The sequence below is a fragment of the Sciurus vulgaris genome (genome assembly GCF_902686455.1).
Source record: "Sciurus vulgaris genome assembly, chromosome: 4".
Classification (NCBI taxonomy): Eukaryota; Metazoa; Chordata; class Mammalia; order Rodentia; family Sciuridae; genus Sciurus; species Sciurus vulgaris.
The window spans coordinates 56,015,863-56,041,943 of NC_136464.1; the positions used below are offsets into that span (position 1 = coordinate 56,015,863).

Genomic DNA, 26,081 nt, shown 5'->3' on the forward strand with positions numbered 1-26,081 from the left:
AGAATTGGGCGCGACACCAGTAGCTCTCCAAGTCACCCAAATGCCCAGCGGCCTCACGGGAGGAGGCTGAGAGTGCCCCGGGGGCAGGAGGCAGAGGGTGGCCCGAGACGTGTGGCTCCACGCTCTGGGGGAAGACCTCAGGGAGGGGGCGGCATCCCCAGCACCCTCTCCCACCTGCCTGAAGCCCCTCCAGCTCAGCCCCCAGCTCTCCGAGGGCAGGTCTGAGGCAAGGTTTGCTCTGAGAGTGCCCAGCTGGGTGGACAAGGGCTCTTCCGGAGACGACTGGGCAGAACTCTGCAAGCTGCCCTGAGTGATCCCCCAGAACCCCGGGCACCAGCTGCCACAGGGGACCCATTGTCCGCCTCCAGGGAACACCCTGCTCTGGCACGGGTGGAGCAGCCTGCCCTGCTGAGCACCAGGCCCTCTCACTGCCCCTGGCCTCCATGAAGCCCATGGGGGCCTGAGGCTGAGGAACACAGCGGTGGACCTCCCGAGAGCCCCTAACTGCCAGGACACACCCTGTCACCTGGCCACCCTACAAGCCCAGCACATCCCGTCTGCCTCTTTCCTCCCCGTGCCAGGTGCCTGGCCTCTGACCTGCAGGAACTGTGGTGGGCGTTTTGAGTAGGTGGGGGTAGGGAGGCATGGGCGGGGCAGCCCCGAGGAGTGACCCACACTCAGTTCTGCGTCCCCGGGCCCTGACCAGGCCAGCTCTGCTGGGTGCTGTGGTGGACTCTGCCTGGCCTCCAGGTGCTCTCCCGGCAGTCCACCCCTGAGTTCTCCCATCCCCCCTGCTCTGGCCACCACAGGGAGGCAGGCAAGGGTCTCCAACAGGAGACCCCTGGGCAGGGGGCCTCCTTTTATTAGTGGTCACAGTCCTAACTGTTCAGGGTCTGAAGGGCCCCAGATTTCTGCCTGAGGGAGGGAGCCACAGGTGGGAGTGGCAAAGTTAATGAGGCGACTCTGGTCCCCCTCCCCCATGGGAGCTCAGAGGAGGTCCGTCCCCGGTCACCTGCCTGCAGGGGCTGCTGCCCACCTGCCCTTCTTCCAGACTCACCCAGCTGGCCAGATGAGGAAAATGGACAAATGGACGGGGCTTGCGGGGTATTGTTTTTTCTTGCCTTAAGATAAGCACTGAATGTTTCCTAAGAGAAAAGAAAGAACCAAAGGAAGTCCAAGAAAAGACCATTCTTAATCCCAATAAAGCGTGCCCTCCTGACCCCAGAGGCCACAGGCTGAGGAAGATGACAGCCGACACCCCAACAGCTGGCACATCTGTGCGGAGGGCCTTGTGACTGTGCCCGGCTCTCACACCCAAGCTGCAGGCAGGAGGACTGAGGCCTCCAGAGGCAAAACCAGGCAAGCGCGAGGTCAGCGGGGGGTGGAAGTGAGCTTCAGACCCAGGCTACGGGGTCAGACTGCTCTCTGAAGACTATCATGTGAACTTGGGGATGGCGTGCCCAGGAAGGTTGCTATTCATTCCATTCTGGGGTTGAAGATGAGGCTCGGACGGGGCTAAATAACTTGTCCACGGTCAAATGGCTAAGAAGTGGGGAGGGTAGGATTCGAACCCAGTCTGTTGCTGAGCCGTCCACATAAGTATGACTGAGAAGAAGGTGGCAGGTGGGCTCTGCTTCGGAGGCTCCTTGCCTCTCACACCCAAAAGGATCAAGCCCGGGCTCCGTGGTCTCTGTGGCTCTACACGCACCCACCCGGGGCTTCCTGGCCTTGCTCACTCTGGACAGGTCCCTCTGCCCTCCCACCCCCACTTCCGCCCTCCCACACCCCGCCAAGAAGCTGGGGCCTCCTGGGGCTGGAGAACATGGCAGCAATCTCTACCAGTCCTTCTTCCCTAAGCTGCTATTGCCAGCTGTGCTCACATTAATGGGGCATCTACTCCAAGCCAGGGTGTCACCTCCAACGTGTCATTCAACCTTCACAACATTCACGGGAAGTTTGAAAAGGTGGCATCTGTAGACACAGGTCTCCACTCAGGTCTCCATCCAAGTGGAATTCTGAGAGCTTCCTGGGCCCCTCGGGGCTGGGCAGAGAACAGAACTGGGAGTAGGGAGCTCGCTGTGCTCAGGAGAGGCCCCCATGGCCTCTGGACGCATCCACAGAGCTCCGGGGCACAGCCTGGGCCTCCATCCACCCAGGGCCTCCATCCACCCCTCCAGAGAGGCAGAGATGTTCTCTGCAGAGTGACACCAGGGCACGGGAACAGTGGACGCAAGTGGGACGGGTGGTTCCGCCCGGAGCTTGGGCAGGGCCCGTGCCCAGGAGGGAGGAGGCCACGGCTGGCGTAAGCGGGCCGGCTCCGAGGCGCTCCGAGAAACACTTTACGACTTTCTAAGTGGGCGCTCTGCTGACAGCCTCACCGGCCAGCACCTCCCCGCCCGGCTGCATATTTACGAGCTGAAAGGCTCCGAGGGGGAGGCTCAGGAATCCAGCCCACACCACCTGATCCTCAGCCCTCTGGCTCCCAGGCCAGGAAGCCATAAAAAATGATCTTGCCATCTTGCCATCCCTTCCCCCAAAGCGGGGGTCGGGCAGCAGAGGCTGGGGGCAGGGAAGGCACAGGGTCTTTCTCAAAGCCTGCAAAATCGAGCACCCATGGTAGGAAACTGCTGACCCTCAGCCTCCTCACAACTGGCTGCCCGGCTCCTGGCACCAGGCTTTGCCCAGTCCAGGGCTCCCTGGCCTAAGCTGCTATTGCCAACTGTGCTCATATTAATGGGGCATCTACTTCAAGCCAGGGTGTCACCTCCAACATGTCATTCAATCTTCACACCATTCACAGGAAGTTTGAAAAGGTGGCATTTGTAGACTCAGGTCTCCACTGTTCTCTCCTGTCCCCACCAGGCCTCCTCAGTTTCCAGCTAATGTGTGTGTGAAGTTCAGAGAAGGAAAGGAACTTGCCCAAAGTCACACAGCATGGTAGTGTCAGAGCATGGGCCTGAACCTAGAGCTCCCAACCCCAGTGCTCATGGCCCACGATGCAGGATCCAGGATACAGAAAAGCAGGCTAAGGGCAAGATGGGGATGGGGATGTTCCCTTCCGGTTGGAACTGATCTTGCTGTCACTACTGTGCCTGAATGTGGTGGGGTACTCTCTAGGGCTCTAAGCCTGGAGCTCTGGGATGGTGCCTGGTCCCAGGCCCTGCTGGTGGGGAGCTGCTTCTCCTTCCAGAGCAGCCTGGCCATCCTCTAAGACCAGTCCCCAGAGCTAAGGCTGGGCCCCGGAGCCCTCTGGCAACCCCCATTGCTAAGTGTCCTCAGCCCCCATCTGGCCTGGGAAGGGCCAGCGTCGCACAGGATGTGGCCGTCTGGCTGACTGCAGCCTCCACCACATCCCCTCTGGGCACCGTCCAGGCCCAATGCTGAGGAGCGCTGACCACGAAGTGACCCCACCCTCTGTCCCCATCCCAGCCCCCTCTGCAGGGCCTCCAGTCCCTGTGTCCCTTCCTTCCCCCAGAAGTGGGTCAGTTCCACCTGGAGAAACCGGCCCTCAGCCTTGGCTGAGCTGAGGCTCAGTTCTGGGGGCACTTAGCCAATGGCGCAGATGGGGTGGCGGGGGCTACAGGCCTCTGCTTCTAGTCCTCCTTGTCTTTCTCTGGGGCCTGGCCCTCCTCCCCTGTGGCCCCCTAGTGAGGGGCTGTCTGCAGATAATCAGGGAACAGATTCGGAAAGAGGGAGGGGAAAGCACTCCGGCGCCAGGCGGATCCTTATCTTCAGGGGCAGAATGTCAGGGCGGTGCTGGTGGGGTGTGTGGTGGTGGAGGGAGTCCTGCAGGAGGCGCCAGGACTCCTGCATCTGCAGCAGGGAAGGCGGAGGGGACCCGCCTGGGCCCTGGGGGGATGGGGTGGGGGTGGGCAGAGTGCCGGGGAATCTGGTCGGCTGGGGAAGGGATCAGGATGTCAAATCCTGCCCTCTCTGGCCCGTCTCTACACGCAAGGGTCTGGCCATGTGATCAGACTGGCCCTGGACCAACAGAACACCCTGGGAGGGGCCCAAGGTTCCCAGGTCCCCCAAGTTCCCAACAAAGCAGCAGGGCTCCTGGACTCAGCGATCCCAAAGGGCTGGCCCCGCCTGAGCCAGGAGGCCTGGCCACGTCCTCTGAGGAGCTGGGCCTCTGCACTCTCACCTACAGAGGACCCGGGATGAAAGTCCACCGAGTCCTGCCCCAGGCTGCTGGAATCCTCCCCGCAGATACCACCTAGAAAACGCCTTGCAAAGGGAAGGGCCGAGGAGCTTCACCTGGTGCTGGCCCCAGAACACTTCCCGGGAAACCCCAAGGGGAAGCAGGTGTCCAGACTTGGGCACTGCTCCCCCAGCCTGTTCCCCAACCACAGGGCCAGGCAGCACTGACTCCCTGGCCTGGACTTCCCTGGGTTGGGCTGATCCCAAGGATGAGGCTTCATCTCTCTACAGGTCCCCAGAAGACGCCCCTGGTATTGTCAGGCGGGGTGAGGGGCACAGGCTCCAGACCTGGGTCCAAATCCAGCCTCCACTGCTTTCTGGCAGCGTGACCCAGGACAAGTGTGCTCCACCCCCAGGGCCCTGGGCTCAGAGCCCTCATCTGTGGCACTCTCATCTGTAAGGAGAGGAGACGTCTTTTCAGTTCTCACGTTCCCTGAACTTCACACTTGACCTGACAGCCGGGGTTCTGACCCTGGGGAAACCTGAACCGTAACAAGAAGGCAGCCAGGAAGCAACACATGCACTCATGCTTAAAGCAACGTCGTGGGAGTGTGCCCACGTGTTCTGGGCACCCCGGGCCACCTAGGTGCACTGGCGTCCTCTTTCCCAGAGACCTCAGCCAAGAGCAGGGGCCAGAGGAGGAAATGTCAGCAAGGGTCCTGACAGAAGGGAAGACTCCGGGCTCATTGATGGGGATTAAAAACAACTCCTCCTGCCCCACCACCAGCCCAGGAGGGCCTGGCTGGCCTGTACCCCAGCTGTCATCTGCAGGGCCTGGTCCTTATTAGCTGCTGTGGCAGCTGACGGGACAGGGGAGATTGTGCAGGCTTCAGCCATGAACTAAAGCCAGGCCAGGCCTGGTGTCGCCTTGGAGACTGGCAGAACTCAGGGGCTGGGGAGAAAAGAGGAGGCAAGGAGGTGGGGTAGGGGTGGGGTGAACAGGCTTCGCGGGGGAGGGGCAAAGGTGAGAGCAGGCTGGAGCCTCTAGCATTTTCCGGGCTATTATTCTGGGCAACTTTTTATTTATTCAGAGGTTGGGGATGCGGCTTAGCATCTGTCAGCTCAATATTTATTACAGACGCATCAGCCTTGGATGCGGACCCCGTGATGGGGGCTGCCACAGGGCCCCCTTCCCCCATCTCCTCAGTGTCAGGACACACTCAAAAATCTGCAAGGAAGAGAAGAAGGGCCTTACTTCCTGTCAGAGAGCCAAAGTCCGCTCTTGGTTTACCTTTGGGAAAACTGAGGTCTCAGGCAGGGGCTGCCTTGCTCAAGGTCACAGGGCATACTGATCCCTAATCTCCCTGCTCCCAGGCCATCAGAACAAATGCTGTGGAAGTGAAAACAGCCCAGACCACAGTTGGGGATGTGACAGTGACCTAGCCACCAAGTCCGTGCAGACCGAGCAGGCAGAAACCCTGGTGCAAACTTGACTCAGCCTATGAGGTACTCCAAGTCCCTCTGCACATCAGGGCAACCAACCATGTCCACCACCCAGCTGGGTGGGGACTGCAGGCAAACCTGGGAAACTGCAAAGTCCCAGGCCACTGGAATCTGCTTACTCCTTACATGCTTGCGTGGGCTGGGCTGGGAAGAAGAGGCAGGATGAGGACTGATGTCTGTCCACTGTCACCAAATCCCTTCTGACCACGGTTTCCAAGGCAAGGCAGGAGGCGACTATTAATCAGCAGCAAGAGCCCCTAGTTAATGACTGAAGCCATGTAAATGACCCAGAGCAACGCAGGGGGTGCCAACGGCGGAACTCGCGGTGACATCATACACCCATCCGGCTCCAAGCCTTCCAGCAGCCTGAGGTCAGCTCACAGAGCGGGGGCACCTCCCCCACCAGCCACACACAGAGCCAAGAGGAGCCTGGCACTGCCAGGGCTGGGGCCAGGCCACCAGCTCAGATTCCGTGAGTTCCTCCTTCCTCATGCACGCCCCCCCCCCCCCCGGGTGGCTTCTCCTCCAGCCCCCCAACTGCGGCTCAGCGCAGCATCCCCAGGAACACAGGCTGCTGCTTCTCATATAACACATACGCTGTGGTGTGAACTTCTGGTAAATGAAGAGCTTATTTAAAACCGTGTGCTATCAGGGGAGGAGAAGGGAGCGCTTCCAACCGCTCAGCCGTCTTGCCAGGAAGAGGAGGTGCCGGGGTGTTGTGGCCACAGCCACCAGCTGCTCCTGGGGAACATCAGGAAGGGGCCACAGGGCCCGGGGCCATGCTCTGCATGGCCTACAGGGCTCAAATAGAGTCTGCCCTACCCCAAGAGTCAGGCAAGGAGGTCCCCTCATTGGGGAACTCAGTTCGCCACGTGGAACTTGACTTCGTGGAACTTTCCAGGAATGGCAGAACTTGGTTGGAGCGCCTGGGGAGGTCATCTGAGGCTGGGCTCCTCAACCCTAGCTGCCCAAAAGAACCTCAGAGGGAGCTTTGAAAGACCCCAATCCCAGGCCGGACCTTACAACCAGTTATGGTCCAGCTAAGGCTGGGAGTCACTCACCTAGAATCAACTTTGTCAAATCCATAAGCCCACCGGGGCCTCGACCCCCACACCAGAAGCTCTGGCGAGAAGGCCCGGCAGGGGAATTCTGAACAAATTTTAGGAGTCCTCGCGTGCAATACTGGCTATTCACTCGCTGGCACCTGCTCGTAGCGGGCCTGCTCTGCGCTGGACACACTGTTTTGGGAATCAGGGGCACATTACTGAGTGATTGATGTGGCCTGCCCTCCCGGAGTAGGAGCCAGACAAAAAGCCCACAAACGCCTGTGATTCCAGATCAGAGGAAGAGGGGGCCAAAGAGGCAGGGGACCAGGGCAGCACGCTGAGGAGGGGACATCTGTGCCAAGACTGAGCGACAAGGAGCCAGCCATGCCCCGATCAGTGGGACAGCACTCCATGCGGGGACAGATTCACAGACGCGGGGAGTGACTCTCTGCCACACTCTCGCCGACCCTGCACCCCACGTTTACAGCATGCCTGGCTGAACAGGAAGTCCTCGGGAGAGGCTGGCAGGCATGACGGTGGCACCCTCCGCCCCTCAGGAAGGTCCACAGATCGCTGGGCCAGCCAGAAGCTGTTGGGAACCCGAGTTCACTAGTCCGACCCCTCACCTGACAGGCGGGGAAACCGAGGCTCAGAGGTGAACTGATCTGCTTTGATGCAGCACCTCCGAGCTGGAAGGGTCAGAGGGGACAATGCTGTCACTGTGGAGCTTGCTTGCTGCTTCAAGTCCATTGTTTTTGATTCTTCATCCCCAGCCTCCCAAACCCCTGGTACTCTCTGTATAAACAACCTGTGTGTTCCAGCCTGGGACACACCCAGGGAGCTGGGGGGGACCCTCCCACAGCCCCCCATAATCTGAGGGCAGGAGGCCTTTCCTCTCACACCGGGAGCCACATCAAAGGCCAGACAGAATGGTGCCAGATAAGGCAATGGAATTTGGGATTCGGTGGGATCTGGAATTTCCCTTACAGGGAAGGCTGGTCCCAGCTGTCCACCCGCGGGGAGCATCTGAAGGGAGAGAGCGACATGAAGTGAGTGGCCCACGTACCCAAGGTCAGAGACCTGATGTGCATTCAGGGCAGCGTGGGCACGAGAAGGTGGCTAGCTGCCTTTGGAATGTCCCCGCCCAGGAGAGGCAGGCTGGGTCACCAGGTCACTTGGTGGACAGACCGTTGAAATTGATCTCTAATCTAGACACTGGCCTGCTCTGGCTCAGCCCCGATTTCCACCTTTGTGGTGGAGCCAGGTCCAGCCTGCCTGGCCTCTGCTCTGTGGAAGTCTGGGGTCAGCCACCTCCCTCTCCGAGGCACATATTCCTACCGTCTGACCCATCAGAGCTAAGGGCCCGAGGCTCCTCTTAATCCCCAGCTGAGCTTCCTGTCTGAGCTTCCTGCACTCAGGTGGAACCTGGGGTCCTCCAAGGGCAATCCTGAAGAGTCTAGAATGCTTTTCTTGATCTTTCTTTCTTTCTTTCTTTTTTTTTTTCTTTTGGTACTGGGGATTGAACCCAGGGCACTTTACTACTGAGCTGCATCCCCAGCCCTTTTTTGTATTTTATTTACAGACAGAGTCTCGCTGAGTTGCTTTGGGCCTCACAGAGTTGCTGAAGCTGACTTCAAGATCCTCCTGCCTCAGCCTTTAGCCAGTGGGGTACCCCACAGTCTTAATCTTTCTCAGCCAACAGCAGCGCAAGTCCTGGGCAGTAACTCAGGCGGGTCAGCTGTCTTGTCTCTGCCTCAGCTCCTCCGTCTGTAAAAGGGGAGGGAACACTTGCCCTGGTGACATCGTGGGGTTGGTGAGCAGCTCAGAGCCAACGCAAAGGTGCTTTTGCACGACAGTGTCACACCTGTGGCACTGGTGTCACCGAACACGTGAGGGGAGCCAGAGGCGGCATGGGCAATTCTCATGCAGCTCTTACCCAAGCCAGGGGGACCCTGGGCCCTCTCGCACCCCTAGACAGAGTTTGCCAGGCTGCAGTTCCTAGGAAGCTCTGAGGACCTCCTGCCCCTGAGCACGAGAATTCCCTAGAAGGAGGCCTGGAAGGGAAGTTCAGGGAGTGAGACGGACATGCCCAAGCCACGCGGGAGACTTCTGTCCCATCTGCCCTTTCCAGCAGAGTGGGCCCTCTGTGGGATGGCAAGCACTCAGGTCCAGGGGCCACCACTGGAAGGAGGTGGCTGGCTTCCTCCAGGCTTCCTCTCCCTAAGAGGCCAGACCTCCTTTGTCCCTGCCCGCTCCCTCTGCAAGCTCCAAGGGATCCAGGGCCGGGGTGCAGGAGGACACTGTCCAGGGTGTAATAAATGACTTATTGAGTGGTGGACAGAGTTCTTGAGCTTTGAGCATGACCTTCCAGCGATGGTGCCCTCCGCTGGCCTGCCTGGGCCCCTCCCGCTCTGGAGGCGCTGAGGTCTGGCTCAGTCCCTTCCCACCCAGGCCCCGCTGAGCACCCCAGGCTGCTGCCCTTGCTCTCCACTCCCGCAAGAACACACTCACACTGCCCGATGCTCTACGAGGCAAAGGGACTGGCCGCCAGTAGGAAAGCCCCTTCCCTCCCGTTCTGCCCACCAGGCGACAGCTCTTTCCTGAGACCATGATGGCCCTGGTGGAGGAGCCTGCATCCTGAGAGGCAGTTCCAAGTTGTTCTATGCACTCAGCTCCCGATCACTCCACAAGTAACCACCAAGTATCCAGCACTTCCTGGGATATCAAGGGAAACACGTGGGGACGAAGACCGCATCCCGTATTGGGAAGTGGACAGGGTGGGTTCATGGAAGCAGCGCTGAATCTCAGTCCAGAGACCAGTGTCACCTGGGCGAGGCTCTGGCACGGAGGCGGGGAGATTGGGTGGGTCACTCCCCGCAGCCCCGCTGTGGGCTTCTGCCTCCTCCCAGAGGCACTGCAAGGCAGCGTGGGCGCAATGGCCCGCGTTGCACAGAGCAGGCAGGGAGGGCATCCCTTCTGTGCTCAAACCCGAATGGGAGGCCTTCCACCCTCCTGGCGTGCAGGTGGGATCCATGTGACGAGACCCTTGCGGGTCAAGGGGACAGCAATGAACGAGCCACTGCAGCACCTTCTGGGACTCTGCGTGTGTGTGAGAAGAGATCAAGGACATGGAGAAGCAGGACCTGAGATCCACTGAGGGCCGCCAAGCCACCTGCAGGCCCCACAGGTACGTAACCAGGAAAAGTACATCGCACAGTGACCACGGCTTTGCACACACGGGCTGACTGGGACGTGAGATCACCCTCGTCCTCTGGTGTGGGACCCATTATCCCCATTTCACAGAAGAGGAAATCAAGTCCAGAGCCCTGAAGGGGGGCTCACTGCTTGGCTCTACGAGCAGGCGAGGGAGGAACACCTCAGGAGGAAGAGGGTGTGTTCCAGAGCCCGTTAACAGGGCGGGGGGCGCGCAGCTGGGTGGCGCAGAGCTGGCCTGGCGTCTGTAAGACCCTGGTTTTGATCCCCAGCATGGGGGGAAAATATTGCCCGATTTCCTATCCGAAGGGTTCTACCAATTTTCCTTGCCACCCGCGGTGGCCGGAGTGCCCGCTCCCGTCCTCCACTGCCCAAGTTCCAGCTGGGGCTTTCCAGTCTGACCACGCTAGTGTCTGAGTTGTTTTGATTTTAATTGCTCCAATCGTGGGTGAGTCTGTTGTGGGTACTACTGTATTACGCTGTGAACGGTCTGTTCCTGCCTTCTTCCCCACCTATCAGGCTTGATTCTTTCGTCCCTTAACATTTAAGAGTACTTTATATCTTAGTCCGCTCTTGGCAATGATCAAGAATGCAAGCAACAATAGGTGTTGGCGAGGATGTGGGGGAAAGGCACACTCATGCGCTGCTGGTGGGACTGCAAACTGTGCAGCCACTCTGGAAAGCAGTATGCAGATTCCTCAGAAAATTTGGAATGGAACCACCATTTGACCCAGTTATCCCACTCCTTGGTTTATACCCCAAATCAGCCTGCTTTAGTGATGTCTTCACATCAATGTTCATAGCAGCTCAATTCACAACAGCTAAGCTATGGAACCCACCTAGGTATCCTTCAATAAATGAATGGATAAAGAAAATGTGGTATATGTACACAATGGAATATTACTCAGCCTTAAAGAAGAATGAAATTATGGCACTTGCCAGTAAATGGAAGGAACTGGAGGCTATCATGCTAAGTGAAATAAGCCAATACCAAAAAATGAAAGGCTGAATGTTCTCTCTGATATGAGGATGCTTACACACAATGGGGAGAGTGTTCTAGACTGGACACGGGGGAGTTGGGGAAAGGGTGGGGGATGAGAATGGGAAAGACAGTACAATGAACTGAACATAACTTTCCTATGTTCATATATGAATACTTGATCAGTGAAACTCCACATTATGTACAACCACAAGAATGGGAAGTTGTAGTCCCTGTATTTATGATATATCAAAACACACTCTACTGCCATGTATGACTTAAAAGAACAGATAAAAAATTAATTAGAAAAAAGTACTTTATATACTAGGGCTGGGAGCCTCTTGTCTATGGTACATGTTACAGATATTTTCTCTCGGTTTATGAAATGCTTAATCTTCGGACTTTTTTTTTTTTTTTTTTCTTTTTGTGGTGGTGCCGGGGACAGAACCCAAGCTAAGTATATGCTCAGAGACACTAAGCCACACCCCAGTCTAGTCTTTTACTTTATTTGAGGCATTTTGTGATTTTTTTTTGCCAAAAAAAAAATTAAATTATGTTAAAAATGATCAATCTTTTATTTTGTTGCCTCTGGACTTGGAGTCATTGTTAGAAAGCCTTGCTGTACTCGAAGTGAAGGAAGCATTCACCCATATTTTCATTCAGCAGTTGAATCCCTGTTTACAGTTGGGACCCTCATTCCACATGGGACTCCTGTCTCTGGGGTAAGACATGCAACAAATTTTACCTTTTGCTAAATGGTCACTCATTGTCCCAGCACATTGGTTTAAAAGTCTGGCTTTACCCTGTGAAATGAAAAACTGCCTTTCCCACATACTGCATTTCCATACATGTCTGGGTCTGATTCTGGACTTTTTATTACCTGTGTTCTATTTGCCAATTCCTGTATCATGTCACATGGTTTAAATCCCAGGGGTTTTGTAAAATGTTTTACTATCTGCTAGGGATGATTTTCTTGTGCTTTCACTTTTTCGTACGCTTCTAATTGATTGCTCCTGCTTGATTGCATTGGCTAATGCCTCTAGCACTGTGCAGAACACTAGGAGCAGTGCTGTCTATTACTGATCTCGATGGAAATGCCTTTAGTGTTTGCCTCTTAAATAAGACACTGACCTGAGGGCTAGGGTATATATCTCATCATACTAAAAAGTAGTCCTTAATTCCTATTCTCTTGAGAGCTTATATCATGAATAGGTACAGGATTTTGCCTAAGGTGTTTTCAGCCCCTATGGAAATAATCATGATTTTTGTTTCTTTAGGTTCATAAATAATGGCATATAAGCCAGGTACAGAGGCAGGAGGATTACAAGTTTGAGATCTACCTGGGCAACTTAGGGAGATCCTGTCTCAAAACAAAAAAATAATAAAGGGCTGGGGAGGTGGCTCTGTGACAGAATACCCTGGGTGCCATCTCCTGGTGCCACACAGGCACAAAGGTGTGTGATAGTCATTTGGCTGATGTCATCAATATTGATGGGTTGATTCTGAAGCAACCTTGCATGCCTGCAATAAGTCAGATTAGGTGGGGAGGTATCATTTAAAGGAGAAAGAGAGGATGCGACTGAACACCAGTGACCGTGGCCACCTTCTCTGGGCCCTCCCTGCGAGTGTGAGTCAGGCCTCAGATGGTCAAGTGCAGCAGGCTTCCCGACTCCTATTGCTCAGACGAGGGAACTGAGATCTACAACGGTGAAGCAGCCTGGTCAACAACACAGAGCTAGAACATGAAGGGTCAGGACCCAATTTGGGGTCTTGTTGATCCCAAAGCCCCTGATGATGTGCAGGCAGCGTGACTGGTCTGTTATTTGGAGTCACTTAAATGCACCTTATCTGACTAGCTGTAGAAGGGTTACATCTTCACAGGAATTAGGGGGTGGGGAAGAGACCCTGTCCCTACTTTGCAGAGTAAGAGAGCTCCGCAAGCCAACCCAGGCTCAGGGAGAAACGGTGTGAGGGGCAGCGAGGTGCGGCTGGCAGGCGTGCTGTGGGCAAGCAGAGCTTGTGTGCATGGGAGCTGGCACCTCACCAGAGCTGGTGCGCCCTGTCCAACCTCAGCCTGGCTCTGCCCGGCCTTTACGTCTCAGCCTCTGCACAGCATGCGAGCCACTGGAAAATGAAGAGAGGTAAGGGACACAGCGGGCCGGGAAGGAGCAAAGCCCCGAGAAGCAAGCTCTCCGCCCGCTGGTCCTGCCTGCCCCGTTTTCTAAGAACGGGCAACTGGCCGAGGCTTATGTAACCTGGAGTGGGCACAGCAGATGGCATGCCGGCTCAGCCAGCTTCCAACCCAGCGCTGACACTAACCTTCCCTGACGTGGCGCCCAGGCCTGGTCTTCTCTGCAGAGCTGGGCACCGGCAGGGTTCAGGGGCACCGAGAGGAACAGGAAGTGGCCCAAACTCTTGTGATCTGGCTCAGTGGCCCTGGCCGGCCAGGAAGGCGGATAAGCCAGAGCCCACCCACCAGCAGGCAGGTTCCAGCCAGGGAGAGGGACACATGGGCCCCTCCTCTTGGTGCCCCAGCCTCCAGGTCCTGCAGGATGCACCACACAGTCCCTAAGCCTCCAGCCCCTGCGGGTTTGGAACAGTCGCCTAACCAGCACTTGATGCTTTCAGCCTCTTTGGTTCCTTTTGCTGATAGGTGAACTGGGGCTCAAAGAAGGCAAGTGATGGGCCTGCCACAGAGCAGAGCTGGCCTGAGAGCCAGAAGCTTCCAGCCTCCTAGTCCACACACTTTCCCAATCCCTGAGAAGGCAGGCCCTCCCCTTGCTGATAACCCCAGACGGTCAGCAGGTCACCTCATGGTGCCAAACGACCTGATGGTGTCACATGGACTCTGATGGCTGAAGGGATCCCAGAACTCCCTGCAATGACCCCGGGCAACCTTGTGCCTAATATGCTCCATGTGGAATGGGGACACTAGAAAGAAGATAGGGGGGTGACAGCAATTTGTGGGTAGATTCCCTTTCAGGCAGGAAAAGAAGGAAGCGGACCTTCCCTAACCCTCTCATTCTACCTCCCCAAACAACCAACAGGGCCCTACATTACATGGGGAGGAGGATCTTAGGATTTTAGGGTGACCCTGTTCATTGAGACAGATGAAGCACAGAGAAGGAAAGGGACTGGCCCAGCGCCACGCAGCAGATTCGCTACATGGCTGGGATTAGAATCCAGGTTTCCCGATTCTCAGCTCAGGGCTTTATCTGCTATATTCATTGTGTGTGTGTGTGTGTGTGTGTGTGTGTGTGTGTGAGAGTGTGTGAGAGAGAGAGAGAGAGAGAGAGAGAAACAGAAGCAGGATGGACCAGCTAGAAAATGTGGGGCCAGATAAAATTTGCAGTAGGGGTCACTGTGCCCAGCAGCCCTGGTGGGCCTGCTGCCAGGCAGGGATTCCAGATCACCCTGCGCAGGGGCTCCTGGCAGGGACTGGCAGGTGCCCAGCTGTGAAGGTGGTCCCTGGGCCAGGCTTGGCACTGCTCAGTCTCCCACCTGGGGATGTGGAGTCTCCCAGGGAAGCTCCCCGCACACTGGACGTGGAGCCATGGAGAGCCTGGAGCAGCCAGACCCTGTGGCCAGAACGGCTCGGTCCTGCCAAGGAGCTGCTGGCTGTTGCCATGGGCGGCCAGGGCCTGGAGTCAGCCCCTGGCCACGGGCTGCAAACACACCCTCTCAGCCCAACCTGCTGGCGGGCTAGGAGCCAGTGACGTGCCAGGGACACTCTGGAGTCACAGGGAAGATCAGCGGGCTCAGGCATGTGAAAGGACAGAAGCATTTTAAAGGGGCCTGGACCGGCTGTGCCTCAGGAAGGCCGCCTTGCAGGGGAAGTGACAGCGTACCGGCCCCACCGGCATCAAGACCTCCTTCTGCACGAAAAGGGCCAAGGGCACCTGACTACAAAACCTGGGGGCTTCCTTGTGGCTTCACGGGATTGAGGGGACAAAGTCTGTCCCACCTCGGGGTTTGACCACAGGAGACCTGGCCAGAGAAGGTGCTTCCGGAAAGACAGAGGGGCACGCGGGGAGGGAGGCAGGACAGCAGGATGGGAGGCCTGGGCAGAGGAGGAGAATCTCCACCCCCCCCAGGCAGGTCCCGGGTGGGCGGGGGCGGCTCGGCTCCCTCAGTGGCTCTGGCTCTGCACCCGGAGCACCTTCCGTGTGCCTGGCTGTGCGCTGGAGCCAGGACCCAGCGGGGAATCAACCCAGACTCCCAGGGGCTCAGCGCCCCAGCTGGTCATCTCCCTGGTCATCTCGGCCACCCTGCCTCCCCTCCTGGGGGCGCTGGCTCTCGACAGTGAAGGGAAAGGGAGCCGGGTGCCTGCGGGACCGACCCCTGCCCCACCTCCGGTCACTGGTCACTGCTCCCTCTGCCCTGCTGTGTCACAGAGTGAGCGAGGGGGTGGGGGAGGGGCCTGGGACAACGTTCCTGGAATTTCTGACTCAACTTCTTGGAAGCTCTGCCTCTTGCCTGGGTGCCCAGGCCCGGCCGGGCGGGCGGGCGCCTCTGATCACATTACAGGGCTGCTTTCCCTCGCTCTCCTGAGCCGGTAATGCCTCCAGGCGCCACTTGGGGCCCCTGAGGGATGCAGGCTCCTGGGGATGACAGCAGAAAAGCTCCCCCAACACCTGGGGGTGTCTCTGGGCCAGGGCCTGCATGGAGGGCACCAGGGAGCAGAAAGACCGCCCCTCTCCTCCTCCTGCCCCTTCCCCTGCCAACGCTCTGGCCAACTTGGAAGTTGCCACCAGGGCCTGTGTCCTCTTGTTCTGCCCAGAGATGTGGCGGGGGAGAAGCGAGGCCCAGTCCTGGCCAGGGGTCAGCCAGATGGGGAGAGCAGGGAGGCAGGAAGAGGGAGGGCAATGGAAATCGGCGGAGCCCCACTCACGGGTCAGCTCCTGTCAGCTCCTGTCACATCGCCCCGTCCCAGGAAGGCAGGGCAATCCGGCCTGTCTCCTGGAGGGACACTGAAGTGCCCGGGAGGGCTCAAGTCCTTCTCAGTGCAAAGCCTGGCCTCTCCCTAGTGTGAAGGCACCCCTGGGCCAGGAGCCTTGCCTCACCGCATGATGAGACCCGAGCCAGCAGCTGCAATGGGTGGGGGTGCCCGACACCTGCCCCTGCACCTCCACATACCCCGACAGAAAGGTCTCCACTCTCCATTTGTCCAAACTCTGCTTGCCCCAAGGGCTGGTCAAGTGTCATCGTTCCCTCCTCCAGGAAGCCTTCCCTGACCACCCACCTATGAAAGCCTCCTTCAACACCAGAGGCGTTTCCTGTTGTGCCACCCTACATGGCTCAGATGATGGCGACATCAATGATGATGACAGTGAATGCTACCGAGTACTTTAGGATGTGCACAGCACTTTATCTTATTCATCCCTGCAGCCATCAGATGAGATTGGTGCCATTACCACTTCATTTCACAGAAGAAGAAACGAGAGCTCAGAGAAGGTAAGCAACTTGCTCTGGGACACACAGACGGCAGTACAGTCAGGATTTGAACTCAAGTAACATGGGAGCACAGCCTGCCCTCTGCGTGCAGCACCAGATCTCTTGGAGAATGCACATCTTGGGTCATTTATGATGGGTTCCTCCATCACACACTCCTTGCACCCGGGTATCAAAGGACTGGCACATGATTTATACGGGCACAGTTTCTCACACAAGCCCATCAATTCTTAAAGGACCAGACCAAACCTTGGTCCATCTTTGACCCCAGAGTACAGCACTTGCTCAGAATGAATGAATGAAAATGCACACTTTTTAGGGCTGGACTGGAGTTCCAATATCTGATGTGAAGACAAGAGTCCTCGGTCTCTTACCCCCAAATCAACGCTCCCTCATCCCTAAGAAATGGAAGTGAGTACATGGGGCCAGGTCTGGGCAGTCTGTCCTAATACACCCTCCACCTGAGCCTCGGTGCAGGTGGCAGAGGTGGGGGCCAAGTTCCTCTGTGGGAGGTGGTGTGGGTCCCACCTGGCATCTGGGGCTCTTGGTCTCTGAGGCAGGAGATGCTTATGGAGCAGGAAAGGGGGACGGAGGTCTCAGAGGGTGATTGATGGCTTCAGAGAGAGAGAGCGAGAGACCCAGGGCCATGTAATGCACACAAGGGCATCCAGTCAATATATTGACTTTCCGGAGGGGCTCTGTAAACACAGTGGCTCTGAGTCTCAGAACCTCTGTGTCTTGCTGGCTCCTGGGGCCTCTTTGAATAGAACCAGACAGAAAAACACACAACCGTCAAGGATCAGCCTTCTACTTTCCCCAAACTCCAAACTTACAGATAGGGAGGGAGACCCAGAGAGGGAAAGGTACTGGCCCAAGGTCACACAGCAGAGTGAGAGCAAGAACGGTTTTTCCTCCTTGGCCACAAGCTGCTGAGCCACCAAGACCTGAGTCCCCCTGCTTTCTCCACCCTCTCCTCACTACACTAAAGGGGTTCTCCTGAGCGGGCTGCATGTTGCCAGTCCCATTGGCCACTGGGCCATGCTGAGGGCTTTACTGCACCTCAACTCACATACCTCGAGGTAATCCTATGGAGACAGCATCAGCACCCTCATTTTACAGATGGGTAAACTGAGGCACACAGCAGTTAGGCGTGCCACCCGAGGCCACTGAGACAGAGACCACGTTGGGAGGCTCTAGTGACCACGAAATCCCAATCAGCCATGCCGCGCGCCCTCCCGCCCTGGCAGCTAAGGCCCTGGGGCACAGCCTCTGTGAGGAGGGGCGGCAGAGTGGCTGGGGACTCAGAGGGGGCCTCACCAATGCACCATCCCTCTTACTGGTCATGCAGCGGCTGGGCCAGGAGGCCATCCTCGCCCTCTTGCCCACTCTGTATTCTGGGAAGGCAGAGACACACCTCCCGGGCCTCACCCCACACGATCCCTACTCATGCCTACAGAGTATCTGCTGGGTCCCCTCCATTTTCCAGAACCACTGGGAGAGACTGAAAAATAAGCAGCCTTTCTGTTTTAAGCCCTTGCCCCAGGTCCCAGCTCCAGGGCTAGTGGGAGCTGAGGGGCACACCTGGTCAGTGGAGTCCAGAATGCCTGGGGTGGACACCGGGCCACACAGCAGTTCCCCCAGGAGTGGAGCCCACCCCAAGGAAGCAGCCCAAGAGGATGCTGACGGGGACACATTTCCTGAGCATGGGGCAGGCTGGGGCTGGCATCCCACCTCCGTGCAGCCAGCCCCTATCCCACCCGCTCCAGGAAATGTTCTTAGACAAGAATAGGAAAGAGCGGCTGGCAGAGGCTCGGCACCTCCTCCAGGAAGCCCTGCAGCTAGATGCTTTCCACTGGCGAGTTCTTCCTGCAGGCACTGTCTGATGCCTCAGGTGGCATCTGAGACTCTGTGAATGTCATTTAACATTTCTGGCACAGACATCAGCAGCCCCCAGGGATACTGACCTCCTTGAGGACCAGAGTTGGAGCTGCTCTGGCTTCGACCTGGGCCTGCACTTCCCAGGTGGAGTTCTCACGGGGACAAAGTGAGTCCGGCCTGTGACAGGGTTCTGTAGACTCTGCAGCAACGTGTATGCTGGTGGGGCTGGGATTCTCCTGCAGGTCTCCCTGCTCCTGAATGACACCTCTTACCCTGGCGTCAGAGGCAGAACCAGGAAAGCAAGGGAACCCTTCTGTATGCCTGAGATGCCGCTCTCCATAAGAGAGCCCACTCCCTCAAGCTCTGCCACCCGCCTTTCCAGAACATTCTATAGGAGATCTCACCCATCCTTTCTTCCTTTCCAAGGAGTCTCCAAATCATAGCCCCTCCCACTTCTCTGGGTAAGCAGGGAGCCAATTGCAGAGACCCCAGTCCTCTTGTAGGCAGCAGCCCCAACTCCTGGGTGGACTTATGGCCCATCTACCACCAACCTTCCTTCATCCATTTCCAGCACCAGAACCATGCTCAGCTAGGCCTGTCTCTCTGAGCCTCAGCAGGGGCAGGTGTTCCTGCCCTTCCAACAGCAGCACTTGGCACCCGGGCCAAACCCTGCTCACAGCCCCAGGTGCTGAAGGGCAAATGGCCTGGGTCCCATCCTGAAGAGGAATCCCCAGCAGCATACAATGGATGGAGCTTCCCAGGCCTGGGGTGACTCACGGTCCCTGCTGCTACATACCCCTATTTACACACAAACACTTCACAACCGCACCCATGGCATCCCCCCCCCCCCCCACAGACCCAAACACACACACGCGGCTGTACACATCACACATCCTCCTATACGGAAGGCACAGACCTCAACACACGCCTCCCCTGCACCTCGCCTCCACACACACCTGGCACCCCAGAGCAACAGGGTCCTACGCACTCCTCCTATCCCTCCTAACACCCCCCCACACACACTCCCTGCCACACCCCCTCACCCCGCGAGCCCGCCTTCCCTGAGAAATGAGCGCGCAGCGCTGGGAAGTTGCAGGCGCCGGTGTGCCCGACGGAGGTGAGGAAAGGGGGCCGGCGCTGCTCCCTCGCTAGGCGGTGGCGCTAGAGCTCCCGGGGCTCCAGCAGACGGATTTAGCTCGGCTGGGGAGGGAAGTGGCGAGGCGGGGAGGGGGACAAGAAGGGGCGGGAGCGGGGCACGCGGGAGGGCCGCGGTGCGCGCCGACACCTGGCGACCGCGCGCGGGTGCGGCGGCGCTGGATCCAGCCCCGGAGCGGCGGAGCTGCTGATCAGGCGGCTTTGTGGAGGGGGGACCGCGGGAGCTGGGAGCTTCTGGAGACCAGGAAGAGAAACAAAAGGGGTGGGGGCGGGGAGGCGCTGATTTATGCCGCACTCCAGCCAATGTTTGCACTGCCATCAGCATCGCCCAAGCCGGGAGCCCAGAGAAAGGGGTGCCGCGGGGACCTGTGGCTCAGCGCGCTCCGCCCGGGCTTGCCTGCCCGCGGGGGCGCAGCGGCTGGGGCGGCTCTGGCCTGTCACCCAACTCCCAGCGAAGAGCCGCAGCTGGATCCGGGATGCCAGGCTTCTACCCAAACGCCCTAGGAAGGGCTCCCCAGGGTCCCGGCTCCCCACCAGGCCCTAGGGGCAGGAGGGGGCGCCCCACACCCGACTCCAGGAGCCCGAGGAGCGGTGAGGAGAGCCAGCCCCTCCCTGGCCTCCGGAAACGGCTCTCCTGGATTATTCTAATTACGGTATTTTAAATTTCCTTTTAAAAAAGGAAGAAACAAAAGCACAGAACGCGCTTGTTTGGTTTCGTTTTGCCTTCGCAGCTTTAATGACTCCATTTGTGGAGGCTGTTTAGGAAACTGGGGAGGAGGAGAGGAGGAGGCCAGCAGAAGTGCCAGCTCAGGCCTGGGCCTCCGCCTTTCTCCGCCCTTCTCCCTGGGGGCCCTCAGCCTAGGCTGCAGTTTCTCCAGGCCCAGGGACTCCAACCCCAAGTCCCTGCCTAGGACCCAGCCCTTGGCCCTTTCCTGGAGTCCTCAGTGAGCTTCAAGTGGTCTCCTTTCCACCCCAACCCAGGTCTAAGGTTCATAAGATGGTACTGGAGCCAGCAAACCCTGGGAGGCCTGTCCATTTGCAATCCCTAACCGCGTTCTCCAAGCAACTGGGATGGAGGGGATCAGCTTATCCCATGCCCATCCTCCAGGTTCTTGGCAGCCTACACCCATAAGTGGAAACCTGGTAGCTCTGGGGTAGGGGTGGGAGACAGACCTCATCCCGGGCCTGGTACACAGGAATGGGTGACTCTCTCAGTCCAGGAGAAACTCCAAAAAAGTGGGCTGGGGAAAGCTGGGCTCCCAAAATGTCAAGACAAAAAGTGCAAACACATTCTGTCCCCAACTATGCAAATGGACACAGAGCTGGTACATGTGAAGCTTAGCCCTGCAGCCCCTGGGAGATGGGCTTTCCTTCCCAGTCAGGTGGGCACGAAGATGGGTGCTGGGGACTACAGTGGAGCTACCCTGGGGCATGTGCCCGGCATCACAGCCTCACTCCTGATCTTTGGCTTTGCCCTGTTCCATCTCTTGTGGGTTCCAGCTCCCCAAATGTCCCCCTTTCCCCTATCCTGATACCAGTCCTAGTCCAACTCAGCTGCTAAAGCAATGTCACCTGCTGTAGGCAGTGCCTCAACTTCAGCATCTTGGCTCCAGACCAACAATCAGGGGTCTCCAGCCCCAAGGTGAGGTGGGAAGAATGAAGGAGCCAGCAGCACTCGACTGAGGTGTGTAAGGCCTGAGTTCAAATCCTGACTCTGTGCCTGAGTCCCAGTGTGACCTTGGGCCTGTCCCAAAGCTACCACAGTTAAATTAGAGGATTGGAAACAGGGGGATGGTTTGGTTCTACAGAATTCCCTGTTGGTTTGGGGGAGGGGACAGAGCCTGAGGAGGTGATCACAGAAATTCCTCCCCTCTCCTGCGGTGCTGCTTTCACTCTAATGAGAAAACCCATTAAGACACTCCATTTTCCATTTGTTTAAGTGAGATTGGTGCTTGCTACAGTGCAGAGGGAGAAGAGGGTGAGCCACCACAGCACATGCACACGTGTGCACACGTGCGCGCGCGCACACACACACACACACACACACACACACTAAACACAGACACTAGGAAAACTCCGATTTTAACTGCACCTTAAAAAGAAGTATTATCAAGACAACTCGGCTCCTTCTCAACCATCCCAGCCAGAGGCCAAGGAAAAGTTCTTAACAGCCCGGGGAAGTCAGGGTACAGTGGTGCACACATGTAATCCCAGTGACTCAGGAGGCTGAGGCAGGAAGATGGCAAGTTCAAAGCCAGTCTCAGCAACTTAGCGAGGCACTAAGCAACTCAGTGAGGCCCCGTCTCTAAATATAATACAAAAAGGGCTGGAGATGTGGCTCAGTGGTTAAGCACCCTGGGTTTGATCCCTGGTAACCCCCCCTCCCCCCAAAAAAACAACTCTGAAGTAGACAGATGAAAGGATATTCTTAGAGCCAACCAGAGCTTTCTGAGTGGCCTCCCTGGACCAGCCATTTGCCATCTTCTTCCAAGAGTCTGGGGTATCTTATGGTTCCTGTTTTGATTTCTTCACCATCAAACTTTGTGGCTTAAGAAGTTTTCAGAAGACGTAAAGGAAGTTTATTTCAGGATGGGGTGAGGGAGGAGGAGAGAGGTGCCTGCTGCTTCAACGGAGCTTGGATGCCCTCAGAAAAGAGGTCTCTGTAGGGACAGCTTCCCCTGCCTTAGTGTGATAGGAGACTCAAGGTAGCAGGATACATGGGGATGGAAGGCAGGGTCCAGTGTGGCTCGAATCAGCCTGGCTACTGGACAGGGGCCCTGCCTAAAAGGTCTGCTATCTGTGTTGAGTGAAGGGCAAGATCTGGGCAAAACCAACACTTGGGACTTGGTTTTCCCCATCAGTGAAATGGGACTCATGAGGGACCCATTGCCAAACCCAAGCAACACTCTTGAGAGAAAGATGTTCAGTGCCCTTGGCATTGGAGGAAGAAGCCTGTGTAGGAGGAAGGGGCATGTTCTCCTGAGGCAGGTTTCTAAGGGAGGCACGTTCCGGGCAAAGGGAAGGCTGCAGGCCGACCCCACCAGTTGGCCCCTCTCCAGGCTGGTGGGCAGGCAGCCCCCACAGTGCTAAGTAATGAGCATGATTCCAACACCACTTCTGCCCATGAGTGAGAAATCAAAGCCGGGTATTAGAGGCCATTTCTAGCTGGGCACGGTTCGTGCCCAAATCCATCAAAGCCCTGGGCCTGGGGTTTCTTCTGGGGAAAGAGGGGGCTGGATGCTTTGTTAAGCAGGAAAAGCAGGCCACCTCCAGCCTTCCTGGCCCAGCCCACCCACCCAGAGAACTCCAGGCCCACCAGTCTTGGCTCTCTAGCCGAGCCCTCACCCTCGGTAACCTTGGTATTTATTCCTGATCCCACTGCCCTGCTGGTACAAAAACAGCAACCCTGCCCATTTGCAGTATTCATCCTACCCTTCAATCACATCCTCAAACACCCGTAAACCAGAAACCAACACCCCAATCCAGCACTCCCACATCTAACTGCACCCTTTAAAGCAAGGCTGGTCATTCAGCAGCCTCTCTCCCCCTTCTCCATCATTACCTTCTAACTTCAAAACACTGCTTTAAATACCAGAGTCTGCCCAAATCATAATTAACTTGGATCAAATGATTGTGTGTCGTAACTTCACCGCACAGAGCTTGGAAAAAAAAAAAAAAAAAAAAGTGGGGGATGTGCTAAAACCAAGCCCTCACTCCTGGCCGTGGGAATTATTAATTCAGAGTGAGGGATCTTTGACTATTGGGGAGCAGAGGAGGAGAGCGGATGTCAACATCGCGGCGGAAGGCGGGGGAGCTGCGTCATCGCGTCCACTTTCTGCTCCAGTTTTCCTGCCCGATTCTCAGCTTCAACCCAGAGAGGACTCGGTGCAGGATGCCCCCTCCTGTCCCCACCCTATTCCCGGAGTCGGCGCCTCTGGCCGGGGCCAGTCTACCTGCTTGGGTTGGGGCACTGGAGAGGATGGCTCCAGTGCGTCCATCGCCTCCCTGCCTAACTAGGAAGACTCAGCTCACTTAGCGACGCCGAGTCCCGCTACAGAGAGGGCGAGACGTGTACACGCTCCTGCAGGTTAGGGGCTTTCTATCAGGAGCCCATCAACCCCTTAAGGCATCTTCCTAGATCCGGAGCAGGTGCTATGCGGAGAGGCAAGAGCACCTGGTCGGTTCCCTGGACAGCGAGAATGTCAGTGACCCATTTAAATGGAAACTCAGCAGGATCTCTACGTACCCCCGCCCTCCTTTAATACACACACGAACACCGAGGCGGCGGGACTTCCAAACCTGCAAGGTCCATCTCCAGAAAGGTGTGTGCAGAATTCAGCCCCTCCCCCTTCAATCCGGCCTCCCCGGCTGGCGGAGCGCGTCGTGCGCTTCCCGTGCTCAGCAGGACTCTCGCTGCAGAGTCCAGGCGTAGGAGCCTAGGCGAGCTGGGACCTGGACTAGGAAGTTGCAGGCGAACGGCAGAAAGCGCATACCTGGCCCCTGTAGCGACAGTTCTTTATCGGCGCCCTCGCCAGGCACGCTGGGAGGCAAGAGTCCCCTGGAGGCGATTCCTCGCGGAGGCTCTGACACAGAGTCACCGTTCAAGGGAAAAGAAGCGATCCCTTCCAGGTGGGAACAGGAAGCTTCTGATTTACTCTAACCCACCCCTGGCCAGCGCCCCCAGTGAGGTGGCTGCGCCATCGTCCACTTTGGTGGGGCAGTAAAACCTACGTTCTAACTTGGGCACCCCTACCGCTTTCCCCGCGCACACCGACTCGACGAAGAACCACTTCAACTTTGGGGATGAGCGCAGTGAGCCGCAAGGGTCCTTTCGTCCCCTGCCCCGATGTCGGATCGCTCCCTACCTGCTTGGCTCAGCCTCGGGTCCCAGCAGAGTAGCAGCGCCAGCAGCAGAGCGCCCTGCGTTCCGCTCCGGGCCCACATGATCCCGCGGCCCGGCTCCGGTGCCTCTCCCCCAGGGCTTTCTCCCTGGCCCCAGCCTCGCCGCCGCCGTCTCCGCCGCCGCCGCCTCCTCCTCGCCGTCCTCCCCGGCGCCGGGCCGAGCCAGCCCGTGCCCTTGGTGGGAGCAGCGGCAGCCACGCTGCGCGGAGGGCTGCCCGGCGCTCGGAGCGCGATGGGTGCCGGGCGCCCGCTCCGGAGCCAGGCTCCGGCGCGCCCCTTTGCGCTCCTGCGGCTCCGGGGCTGAGAGCGCTCTGCGAGCGCCCGCGCCCTGGCAGAGAAGTTGCGCGACCCAAGGGGAGTGCGCTCAGTGGCGCTCGCAGCGGCCGGCGCCGCGCCGTCCGAGTCCTGGAGCGCGCCTCCCCGCGCCCAGCCACTCCTTGCGGCCCGGCGCCCTCGCCGGCCCCCGCCGCCTGCCACAATGCCCGCCGCTGCTGCTAGTCTTAGAGTCCGCCGGCGGAGGCGGGGACCACGAGAGGACGGGGCGGGGCCTGGAGGGCAGGGGCGGGGCCGGCAGGGGGCCTTCAAGGGGAAGCCCGAGGGCCCTCTGAGTATGGCCACGGTAGAGCGGGGGATCCTTCAAGGGGGGTCCTCGAGAAACGCTGGGTCCGGTGCATTGGAAAACCTGGCCGTTGGAAAAAAACTGGAAGTGGAGTCCACCCAATTTTCGTTTCCTGAATCTGAGCTAATGTACCTTCACGCCTTCCTTCAGTTTGGCAATGTCAGCCTTCACCTGTGATGATTAAACTCTGGACTCTCACTTTTTACATGTTCTCTGCCTTCCACATGTGGAGGCCTTTACAAAAGAGGCTCCCTTAATGAGCTCAGACACCAAGTCCTGGCTAAGCTTCAGCTTAGAACTGTGAATGTGAGCACCTATTAGGATCATCGTGGTTGACCCTACTTGTCTACATGACCTTTGGCAGACCTGTTTGCCAGACCTCTGGGAACCCCTGCCACATCTGATCCTAGAATGTGTAAACCAGCCCCCTAAGAGACAGTGGTTGGGTGGGGGTGGGTGCTGTTTGCTGCTCGATGCAAACTTGAACTCTGTCCCTTACCTGTGTGACTGTGAATGAGTTACTTAACCATTCTGATGTTCCCTTCATCATGATCATCTGTAAAATGGAGAATAATGTTAACTATTTCACAAGGGAAGGTAAAAATTGAATAAGGATAGACAGACAGATAATAGATAGAAACTGTTATGTCAATGTCAGCAGTCTCTTTCCAGGACCAACCTCCTCCTAGTCAGTCTGATTCTTGGGGGAATGTCACGACCTCCCAAGAGTGGGCCAAGCAGCACAGGAGGCCAGCTGAGTTTTGGAGGATGGGTGGTGTCTTAGAATTGAAACCCAGAGATGCAGGAGGAGTGCCTCAACCTCACAAGCAGAGACCTTCAGTGTGCCAGGCACAGGGTTATATGTATCATCTCAGTTAATTTTCACAACTCTCTGAAGAACTCTTTATAGCTCCATTTTACAGATGAGGGAACTGAGGCCCAAATATATAAAGCTATTTGTTCAAGACCACACAGCTTCAAATGAAGGAGTGACTGAGTGGAGGTGCCCAGGGAGATGGGGTTGGAAAGAAACTCCCTGAGCTGGGATCCTCCTCCTTGACACCCTCCTGGGACTGGATGAGTTCTGAGAAGGGGCGACCTAGTCCTGAAAGAGATTCCCCTCTTTCCAGAGCTGGGGTCTGGAATCCCTCTTCAATCCCGGTGCCCCCCAGCTATTGCAGGAAAGTATGAGGGA

The 26,081-nt window shown here is 57.3% G+C and overlaps 1 protein-coding gene across 2 annotated transcripts in view; it reads right to left on the reverse strand.

The window, feature by feature from the left end:
- The window catches only part of UNC5B (unc-5 netrin receptor B), a 76,931-nt gene extending 52,178 nt beyond the window's left edge, over positions 1 to 24,753 (reverse strand). For both annotated transcript variants that reach the window (XM_079135771.1, XM_079135770.1), the window contains exon 1: positions 24,231 to 24,753. In XM_079135771.1, coding sequence (XP_078991897.1) covers positions 24,231 to 24,309 — 79 coding nt within the window. In that variant the 5' untranslated portion in view covers positions 24,310 to 24,753. The remainder of the gene's footprint in view (positions 1 to 24,230) is intronic.
- Positions 24,754 to 26,081: the final 1,328 nt, after the last annotated feature.